This window comes from Dendrobium catenatum, unplaced genomic scaffold, assembly GCF_001605985.2.
Source record: "Dendrobium catenatum unplaced genomic scaffold, ASM160598v2 fragScaff_scaffold_1482, whole genome shotgun sequence".
In the NCBI taxonomy this organism is placed as follows: Eukaryota; Viridiplantae; Streptophyta; class Magnoliopsida; order Asparagales; family Orchidaceae; genus Dendrobium; species Dendrobium catenatum.
The window spans coordinates 57,635-68,163 of NW_021319944.1; the positions used below are offsets into that span (position 1 = coordinate 57,635).

Consider the following 10,529-nt stretch of genomic DNA (forward strand, 5'->3'; position numbering starts at 1 on the left):
AATTCTGTATCTCTTTTAGAGAGATAATATCAAATATTTAATTTTTTATTTCAGAGTAAAAATGTCAATAATAGCATTAAATTTTTATTTTTTATTTAGGCTCAATGCCATAAACAACAAAATTTCCACTTAAGAGTGGAACGCGTGTCTGCCGACGAGTATGCTGACAAGCTTTGTGATGGGTATATATATATATAATTTATTAACCAGAGAGTAATCCATTATAGCTGTTCAATGATCATATTTATCATAAATCCTAGTGTTGACATTAAAAGTCAAAGTCAACGTTGATATCAATGTCGTGCATTGATCTTATACGTGATGGTGTGTATTAGTCTTATACATGACGCTAGTATCTATGAGTGTATCTAGAAAACAATGTTCAAAAGATTGTTGGTCAGAGAATCATAGTCGAGTGATTGCAGTAAAAAGAACCTTAGTTGGGCATGGTGGTCAAAGAGATAAAGTTAAACTACGGTGGGGTGGTTGAGTACACTAGTTAGAGGATTCTAGCCGGGTGAAACCAGTCAAAAGGTCGTCGTTGAAAACCAATGGATAGGATCAATTGGTATTCCAATGACAGTTGAATGGTGGTCTAACAGTGGCAGTGGTTGCTCTATCCAATAGCGACGATGAGTGGTGCACTGGCCTTAGAGTTTTAGAACTTTCTTAAATCTCAAGTCAAAATACAAACTCAAGGTCCATACTCCTCCCTCATAATGAAGATAATGAGGATCTATTTATGAATTTTTTAGAGTGACATATCCCATAAATATATATATATATAAAATTCTATAACACTTCATCGGATGGCTGATATTGGTGTCTTTGATCACAAAACATTAATTTAGCATTTAAGTGCATAAATAATGTCCAAATTAAGCAATCTTGGGCTCGTTGGAGTCATCTTGTCAAAAGTATCAATTTGATTATAAGCATGTTAAATTTGAATATCGTTTGGATAATTAATTAATATTCTAATATTTTTAACTATGCTTTAAGCACTTGATCTAGACATATTTAGACTCGGATCGAAGCATTTTTGATATTGTTGGGTTTGTCTAACCGAACCAATCAGTTTGACTATAAATTTGCTGAAATAAGTTTAGATGATCATAAATTTAATTCTAGAAGCTTCCAATTCAAATGTGCATCTAGATTCGTCCTTGATCAAATTTATTTTTAATAACATGTGTATGTGTATGCATATATGATTAGAACAGTGTTTCAGACTAAATATATTTTCTTAATTGTTCCAAATAATCCCCAAATTATCTATTTGAAATTTTAAAAATTGCTTGGCCATAGCAAATTAAGTTGAATGTTGAGAGCCCACAAACCCTCACATTATTTGTTCTCTCAAAAACCTCCAAAAAAAAAAAAAAGCTTTGTTACTCCAATTTTTTCTTTGTAAAATAAGCTGGATGCTGCATCAATAGATTCAAAAGGTTCTTGAGATCTCTCATATAAGAAGAAAGTTTTGAACCATAAATACAGATTACTTAGACAAATCATGAAAGACTTGCTGAAATCCCACCACTCATATCAGAATTTTCCATGATATTAGCCTTGTTTTTACTTGAACAATCTTTACAAATGCTACTGATCAAGCAAAATTATATAGCTTAATAACTCTCCTCACCTTCAACAAATCAAACCAGAAAAGCAGCTTTCTCTGCTTCTCCTAACTCCACATCATAATCAAACAGACTTTCACAACTTCTGAATAATTCAGATTTGCAGAACTTATAGAAGCAGCAAGTGATGATGATATCGAGCACAATGAGAATAGAATACATGTAAGTTATTGTCAATCCCTCACACATCAAAGACAGATCAAACTGACTGTTCTGATAATATGGCCTCATCACTCTTACCTGAAACACAGATTCTATTGCAGCCATGGCCAAATTTGTAGGAACAGCAAGTGATAAAGCAACCACAGTCCTTCCCCTGATAAGCAAACAGGCCTTGATAACAGCTTCATAAGCTCTGCAATTCTCCATTGCTGCAACAATGCTTGCTAGATTGCAGATCACAAATACATTTGCAATGATCATCGAGTAGAAGATGATACCGACGGCTGATATCATGACAATGAGAATTCTCGAGTCTAAACCGAGCGATTCGACCAAATTGAAGAGCAAGAACATGACCAAGAAGAAAATTGCATTGGTTGATAGTATGAGAAAGCTGTTGAAGAGTTGGGCGAGGGCGAGCGGGCGGTAGAGATGAAGGAATGAAGAGATTGGAAGAGAATATTGATTGTAAGGATTGAGTTTGCGAGCGGCGAGAATTATGGATGCTTTGGCCAGAGAGAGGAAGGTGAGGGTGAAGGGGAGAGTGAGGAGGAAGGGGAGGATTGTGTGCAAGAATTTGAGATAAAAAATGTCGAGAACTTGAGGTTTTTGAAAGGAGATGAGTTGAAGAAAAATGGAAGAAGAAGGTGGAGGGTTGAGAGCACTGAAGAGGAGAGTGGAAGCTGATAAAGGGAGGATGAGAACTGTGGCTATGGAGGCAAAGGTGTCATAGCTGGTGAAGAAGGAATGCATTGAGCTTCTTATGATATTGCTTGCCTTCTCCATGCCTTCACACAAGTATGAGGAAGGAGAGCAATGAATTCCCCTCCTATATATTGGATGAATTATGGGCTAATTACTAAATGCTAAAATTTGCCATTTTGTTCAGAGTTTCAGAACTCCACATTTTTTAGATTAAGACAGTTTTTTTATTACTTTCTAAGATAATTTTTAGGTATAAATTTTTTTTGGGACAGCTTTCTTATTTAAGTAGGAGTAAGAAAGTTGTTTCAAACGAAGTGTTAGGCTTCGTTTGAGACAGCTTTCTTACTGCTTTGTGAAATAACATTTTAGTATAAAAATTTCTAGTTCAAAAAAGTTTTGAATTAAAAAATTACATTACAAATCAATAAAAAAGCGTTCGGCATCCGGCATTTGTGACAGCATTTTAGTGCTTTCTACAATAGTTTTCTAGTTAAAAAATTTGTCAAAAGCAACGAAAAAGCAGCATTCAAAAGCTGTCCCAAATAGGTTTCATTTGGAATAGTTTTATTACTGATTTCTCAAAATATTTTTACTTTAACAAAACCTTAGAGAGGAGCTGTAATATGGCACTGTTAGGTAGCCCTTTCACTTGTTTCTTTATTGAACAAGATGTCGTTATTCCATTATTTATGGAGAACAGCAAACGTCAATGTTTATCGGCCTGAGATAGAAATTGGATTATTACAAGCCAATAAATTGAAAGTATATATATATTAGTCTGCTAAGATGTCAACGTCCCATTAAAACGATGCGGAAAATTTTGCCAACCATTTATGTAGGACGAAAGGAGCATCTCCTCTTAGTTTTCCTCAAATTGGTTTAGGATTTATGGGTGTCAATATTTGACACGACATGAAAATCTGATCTGAATCCGACCAATAATCTTTTTTTTTTTTTTTCCTATTCCCTATTACTTCCTCTCGGTCTTCTTTCTACTTCTTCCCTCCACGGTTTTATTTCCACATTTATCTTTCTTCTCTAAACTTTGTGATTTGTGAGGCGGTGTTGTTACCCTGTTCTATTGGCATTTGCATGAGGAGCACAGACTTGTATCAGATAAACTTTTAGTGGTTAATTACTAGTTAGATCTTTTCTTTGAACATCTTTCTCTAGTTTTGTGTATTGCATGTGAGGTGACCATTCGTGATTGTTCTAAGGGTTATTATTATTTAAGTGCTTTGAATATTTCAATCATACGTGATTTCTTAATGTTTGCTTCTACCAAGTCAATTTATGTTTGTGTTTATGTTTGTGTTATTGAAAGGAAGTCGTTTTTTTAATTGCATGCCTAAATGTTTTTTTTTTTTTTAAAAGGTTTAGGATTTGAACAGGTCAAACGTTGAGAAACCACTTTCGGAAGAGAGAGAAGTTAGTGTGAGAAGCTCTGGGTTTTAGGGTTGGCGTAGTTTCTTCTCGGCCGCCTGGCCGCCATGGGCGCCAATCCTAAGGATTTCCCGCCTCTTCCTCGCAGCTCTTCGTTGCTAGGTGCTGCGCCTCCTTCCCCTACTCCTTTCATCTCTTATGCTAGTAATCTCACTGCTCCTCCTTCGGCGAGGGAAGAATGGCCTATGGAGTTTGTCAACCCGTCCAAAAAATTGTCTTTTGCTGCTTCAGAGCTCACGGAGGGCAAAGGACTGTGGGATCTTTCTCTAGTGGGGTATTCTCTAGGGCAAAGACCTTACTACGAGCGGCTGCTTCAAGCGATGAACAGAGCTTGGAAACTGAAAGGATCTTTCTCTCTCCTTTCACTTGCTGATGACTTCTTCCTTTTGAAGTTCACTTCGGTTGAAGACTTCGACATGATTTGGTCGGGTGGCCCTTGGTTTCTGCTGGGTAAGCCTTTCTTCCTCCAAAAGTGGTCCCCGAAATTCCAGCCGAAGCGAGATGAATCCGCAGTTATCCCTCTGTGGATTAAAATTCTCAACTTGCCTCTGGCTCTTTGGACCCCGTCAGGTATATCTAAGATTGCAAGTTATATAGGTATTCCTTTATATGTGGATTCGCTAACTGCTAAAAGAACAAGATTAACTTTTGCGCGAGTTTGCGTTCAAGTTGATAAAAATTCGGAGTTACCGGAAGAAATCCCTTTGGAAATTGATGGGGAGGACTTGGTTCTGAAAGTGGTTTATGATTGGAAGCCTTCCAAATGTGAGGGCTGTGGTTCCATTATTCATCCGTTTGCGCTTTGCCCTTCAAATCCCAATCCGAAGCCATCTCTGCCGCCCAAACCTACCTTTCGGGGCAGGAGTAAGAGCAGAGCTCCTGGTGCCAGGAATACGAGATCCTTCTCCAGGCCTACTGTGATTAATTCTGCTCTTCCTTCTGCGATTGATTTGCCTGGTTCTTCTAATCCTCCTCTTCCCTCCAAACCTTCTATGCCTCCCGATAAGATTCTGGATTCGGCAGATGATCCGGTTTCTGCTGAACCTCCGATTAACATCTCTGGTAACATAACTTCCCTACCTAATCTCAATCTACCCCAAAATATCTCCTCTTCTTCTGAACAGACTTCCACAAATTTGCTTTTGCGTCCATCCCAAGTTGTTCTGGCAAATAGCTTTGCCTCTCTTCCGGTTGAAAAGCACGACAGCCCGGAAGGGGACAATGCTGTAGATGATTTCTCTTCCACCTCGCGTTCGGAAGATGTGGTTAATTCCTCTAGTCTTCATAACTCCTCTCCTTCCTCTTCTAAAACTCCAAAAAACATAAATTCCAAAGCCAAAAATCAAAAGCCAAAAACGGCCAAGAAGGCCAAAAAACCAAAGTAATCCATGTCCTTTCCCGCTTTAGCTGCTTGGAATGTTAGGGGATTCAATAACCCTATCAAAGCCAAGATGTGTAGAGATTTCATTGCCTCCTGCAACCTTAAGCTTCTGTGCATTCTAGAAGCTAAGATCCATCCTTCTGTCAATCAAGACCCTTGGTTTAATAGCTCTCGTGTCCTCTTTGATAATGAAATGTGTTGTGACAATTTCTCCTGTTCTAATCCTGGTAGAATTTGGGTAAAGTGGGACTCCTCTCATCTTTCCTTTATTCCATCCTTCACCTCCTCTCAAGTCATTCATGGCTTAGTGCAAGCGGGTTCTTCTCCCCCCTTCTATCTGTCTGCGGTCTATGCTGCTAATGATTTGGGGGATAGGAGACCTCTCTGGGAAGATTTGTTAAATCTTTCGGTTGGTATTGATCTTCCATGGGTTCTCATGGGGGATTTTAATTGCTGCAAGCTTCAAGAAGAGAAAGCTGGGGGTAATCTCTTAACTGCTGATAAGTTGGGAGAGCTCAATAACTTCATTTTTGAGGCTGGGGTCCATGACCTGGCTTCGGTGGGACTGTTTTTTACTTGGTTTAATCAGAGAACTGAAGACCCTATTCATATTAAACTGGATCGTATGTTAGTGAATTCCGCTTTTTTAGACTTATTTCCTGATGCTTATTATAAAGTGACTGAGCATTTGGGGTCTGACCATTCCCCTTTAGTTTTGTTTGCTACTCATACAAGGAAGAAAACTTCAAGGTTTATGTTTAAAGCATATTGGACTGAGATAGATGAATTTTGGGATATTATTTGTAATGTTTTTCACAGAAGTGTGGATGCTAGTCCTATTGTTTTCTTCTATGATTGCCTCAAGCGACTTAAGAAGGCTGTTAAGAGCAAGAGGTGGAGCTCTTCTAAGTATGTTTCTAATTGCATTTTGGAGCTTAAGAACAAGCAATATCAATTGTTATCTGATATCCAATCTGATCCGTTGAACCCTATTTTGAATTTTTCTCTCAAAGAAACTAATGAAAGTTTAGCTTCTTTTCATTCTGCTTGGTATTCTTGGATTGCTCAGAGAGCCAAGGCTTATTGGCTTTCTCTTGGGGAAGATGATCTTGGCTTCCTTTACACGAAGATTAGAGCCAGGAAAAATCGAAACATGATTAAGGAATTGAATGGTCCTCTTGGTTTGATTTCTTCTCAGGAGGAGTTGGCTGCTTCCCTCATCAATCACTTTAATGATTTATACAACTCGGAAATTCCTCCTTGTGAAAACTCTTTCAATATCACGGCTGGTCCTCAAGTCCCAGCTGAGTTAATTCAAGGTCTTATCAGTCCTGTTTCCAATGAAGAAATAAAATCTGTGGTTTTTGCTGGTAAAGCCACTTCTGCTCCGGGTCCGGATGGCTTCTCTTTTGGATTTTATCAAAAAACTTGGCATATTATTGGCTTCCATCTTTGCAGAGCAGTTAAACATTTTTTTGCTTCTGGTATTATGCCCAAAATTTCGAAAGCTACCGCCATTACCCTTATTCCTAAAGGGACTCACTCCGATGCCATTTCAGACTATAGACCTATCTCTTTATGCAATGTTTTTTATAAGATCGTCGCTAAAATCCTTGCCAATAGGTTAAAACCTATTCTTCCTTTTATCATTCACGAAAGTCAGTCTGGATTTATCACTAAGAGATGCTCCACTGATAACATCATCCTTGCTTCTGAAATTTTGAGGGAGTTTAAAGGGAATCACAAGTATTTTTGTGCTAAGTTGGACATTAAGAAGGCCTTCGATTCTGTATCTCGCATCTTTTTGATCAATAGATTGAGGCAAAAAGGGTTCCCAGAGATATTTATTAACTGGATTAATGGGTGCATTGGGGAGGTGCATTTCTCGGTTTGCCTGAATGGAGTTTTAGAAGGGTTTTTCCCTTCAAAATCTGGTTTGAGGCAGGGTTGTCCCCTCTCTCCCCTGCTTTTCTGTATTGTTATGGACGCGCTCTCTTCTTGCCTTGAAGCTCATGAGGACTTTGTGGGCATAAGAATTCATAACCTCAATATCAATCACTTGATGTATGCTGACGATCTTCTTGTTTTTGGGTTGGCTAACATGGATAATGTTACTTCTCTTAATGGGATTCTTAAAACTTTCGCTGAAGCTTCTGGCTTGCGCATTAATCCTTTGAAGAGCTCTTTGATACTTTCCAGAAACTTGCATTCTGATACGGTCATTGCTAATACCCTTGGGATTTCTAGGGTGGAGGATTCTATCACTTATTTGGGCATTCCCATTTCCACTACCCGGCTTAAGTTTACTCACTTCCAACCCCTCCTGAGTAGAATTTCTACTCTTCTTGGGGTTGGAAAGTTAAATTTCTTTCTTTTGCAGGTAGATTACAATACTTAAAGTTCACCATTGCCAACACGATCGCCTATTGGATCCGAGGGGCAATTATACCTAAAGCTTGCTTAAAAACAATCTCTAAAATTTGCTCCAAGTTCCTGTTCTTTGGGAATGTTAATGACAAGAAATTACATATGATCTCCTGGAAGTCGGTGGTCACTCCCAAAATTAAGGGAGGTTTAGGTCTTCCTTCTTTTGATTACCTTTATCATAAGATGGCTATCTCCTTTTTATTCAGGATGATCAATTACAACTCCTGGTGTGGGATTTGGTATAGGCATAAATACCTTTCACCTTGGAAACCAGCCTCTCCCTCTGCTTCTAAATTTTGGAAGCTGCTTTGCAATGTGGCAGCAAATATAGTTCCGTTCATTTCCCTGTCTGTTCATAGAAGGTGCAATTTATCATTTCTTTGGGACCCGTGGTGCAAGGGTAAGGCGTTAGCTGACTTGTTTTTCTCAACTGCTCTGGATAAGCTTAAGGTTAATGATGTTATTGTTGAGAATAGGTGGGAGCTTCCTCTTTTTATTCCAAACGTGATTAGAGATGAAATTTTGGAAATTAACATTTTGGGAGACCAACCGGTTATTTTTTGGGAAGGATCCCCCACCCCTTCTCCTAAAAAGGTTCTCTCTGCTTTCTATGGGCATTTGGATAATGTGATATGGTGTAAGTATGTATGGCATAAGAGGCATGCTCTACGGTATTCCTGTTATTCCTGGATGGCATTTAAAAGGAAGTTGAAAACGGCTGACAACCTCATTGTGAGAGGAATTCCTGTTTTGAGTAATTGCTCTTTTTGTGGTTCATTTGAGGAGAATCACTCGCATCTCTTTTTTGAGTGTGATTTCTCCTTTTCTATTCTTTCTAGTCTGCTGCCCATTACTGCTAATTTTTATCTTAGGCCGAACATGCTGCAAGTTTTTGATTACTTGGATAATGTGAGGAATTTTGGGAGGCTTGAAAAGCATTTTTGTTTCCTCCTGATGGCTGCCATGATTTACTTCATTTGGAGGGAAAGGAATAATCGAAGATTTAAGCATTGCTGGACATCTCCTAATGGTATTCAAGGTGAAATTATTAATGCCATTCGTGCTAAGACTAGATTGTGGAAAGATTTTGAGAAGCTTAAAGTTTTATTCAGCTGGATTTTGGGATAATGCATCCTCTTTGTGCATTATTTTTTTGGTTGCTATCTGCTTAATTTTTTGGTGCTTGGATTTTGGAACGATGCTGCTTTATAGGGTTATCTTCATTGCTGGATTAAGCTTTATTGTCTTTATGAGACATCCCACTTATTTCTGGGAGTTTGTTCTCATTCCGGTGGCTGATGCTGGTTGGGATATTCAGGTTTTTGCTGGGCAAATTTTGCATTTTGATCAGGACCATCTTTTCAAGGTCTTAATGGAGAATGGGATTTTTGGGACGATGATGACCAAGGACTACATCAATCCGGTGACCTTGGATGGTCTTCTGGCAACCAGGTCTATGTGGGAGGTGATTCTTTGCACTGTGATGGTCGGTCTTGCTGGCAACCAGTGCTCTTGCCGGATTTTGAATTTTTGTGGCTGGGCTGCATGCTATGTGATGTAGTTCTTATCCTGAGTCCAATTTTCCTTTTTACAAAATGGTTTTGGCGCTCATTTGGGAGTTTGCTGTTTCTTTCTTTATAGGTTCTGTTTTTTGTTATTAAGGTTTTGGGGTGGTATAGGTTTACTTCTATACTTACTTGTAATTGTTTTTGTAACTTTCTTTGATTAATATATGGGCTTTGCCCCAAATTTTCCCAAAAAAAAAAAAAAAGGTTTAGGATTTTAGGTTGCACCATACACTTTGATATTGCTAACAAATTCAGGGAAGCCAGATGAAAGGCGTTCAAAGTTATAGATAGAATGATTAGTACTTACTCATACCCATTCTCAAAGTAATTAGTCAGTTAAGATCATAATCAATCACAGGTTCAAAGGAGGTATCATCTGGAAAATTTTCAATTTTGTCTATACTCAAATAGGATAACAGAGCTTGCTTAAGACATTGGGATCTTCACTCTTTCCTTATTTCTTTCCCGTTTAGACAAAAAAAGTATCTCGCAGCTTTTAGAATAGGTATAGATGGACTTGGAGATGAGAATTTTTTGTTCGAACAAGAAGAAATAGGAAGAACTATAACTCTTATGTAGTATTAATTTTAGTAATTACTACTTGTCTGAGAGTTACTAAAATTTGAGGTTATCGCTTATTAGTTTGTCAATCCGACTCATGAGTCGGCTCATGCTCGACTCGATCAATTGATCGTGAGTCGAGCTAATAAGTTAACCAATCAAATTTGAGCCAGCTCTACCTCAACTCATTAGCTTGCGAGTTGCTTGTTTAAAAATATTAATACAAAATGCACTTAAAATAGATTAATATTTAGAATTTTAATATATTTTACTTTTCTATATTAAGTCATTCTTTATTATTTTTCTTCTAATTTTTCATTCATTATACCATTTTGTTATAATAATTGCTTGAATCATTATCATTTTCTCTCTTTCAAAATAAACAAGCTGGCTCAAACTCGTAAAATAAAGCTCAAGCTCGAGTTAAGCTCAAGTTCAAGTCAGAGATGACTCGAGCTCAGCTCAACTCGTTTACATCCTTAGGGCTAACATCTAAAAAAAGAAAACCTTAAAAGCCAAAAAAAACCTGCTAAGGGTCCTCATCTTGCCCACTTATTGTAGGACTTAGGCAAAAGAAAAGGGAAGCCATGCAACTAATTTTCATTTGATGCATCATACAAGAGTAGGATTTGATGGGACAATCAC

At 38.0% G+C, this 10,529-nt stretch overlaps 3 protein-coding genes across 3 annotated transcripts; 2 read left to right on the forward strand and 1 right to left on the reverse strand.

Annotated features, from left to right (window-relative positions):
* Nucleotides 1-1,470: 1,470 nt before the first annotated feature.
* LOC110112144 lies at nucleotides 1,471-2,595 on the reverse strand. The gene has a single exon (XM_020844248.2). The coding sequence runs from the start codon at nucleotides 2,583-2,585 to the stop codon at nucleotides 1,653-1,655; it is 933 nt and encodes a 310-aa protein (XP_020699907.1). The 5' UTR covers nucleotides 2,586-2,595; the 3' UTR covers nucleotides 1,471-1,652.
* Nucleotides 2,596-3,994: 1,399 nt separating this feature from the next.
* Nucleotides 3,995-5,332, forward strand: LOC110112127. The gene has a single exon (XM_020844224.1). It carries the CDS (start codon nucleotides 3,995-3,997, stop codon nucleotides 5,330-5,332), a length of 1,338 nt encoding a protein of 445 aa, XP_020699883.1.
* A 2,606-nt stretch (nucleotides 5,333-7,938) lies between these two features.
* On the forward strand, nucleotides 7,939-8,883 carry LOC110112129. The gene has a single exon (XM_020844225.1). The coding sequence runs from the start codon at nucleotides 7,939-7,941 to the stop codon at nucleotides 8,881-8,883; it is 945 nt and encodes a 314-aa protein (XP_020699884.1).
* The last annotated feature ends 1,646 nt before the right edge of the window (nucleotides 8,884-10,529 follow it).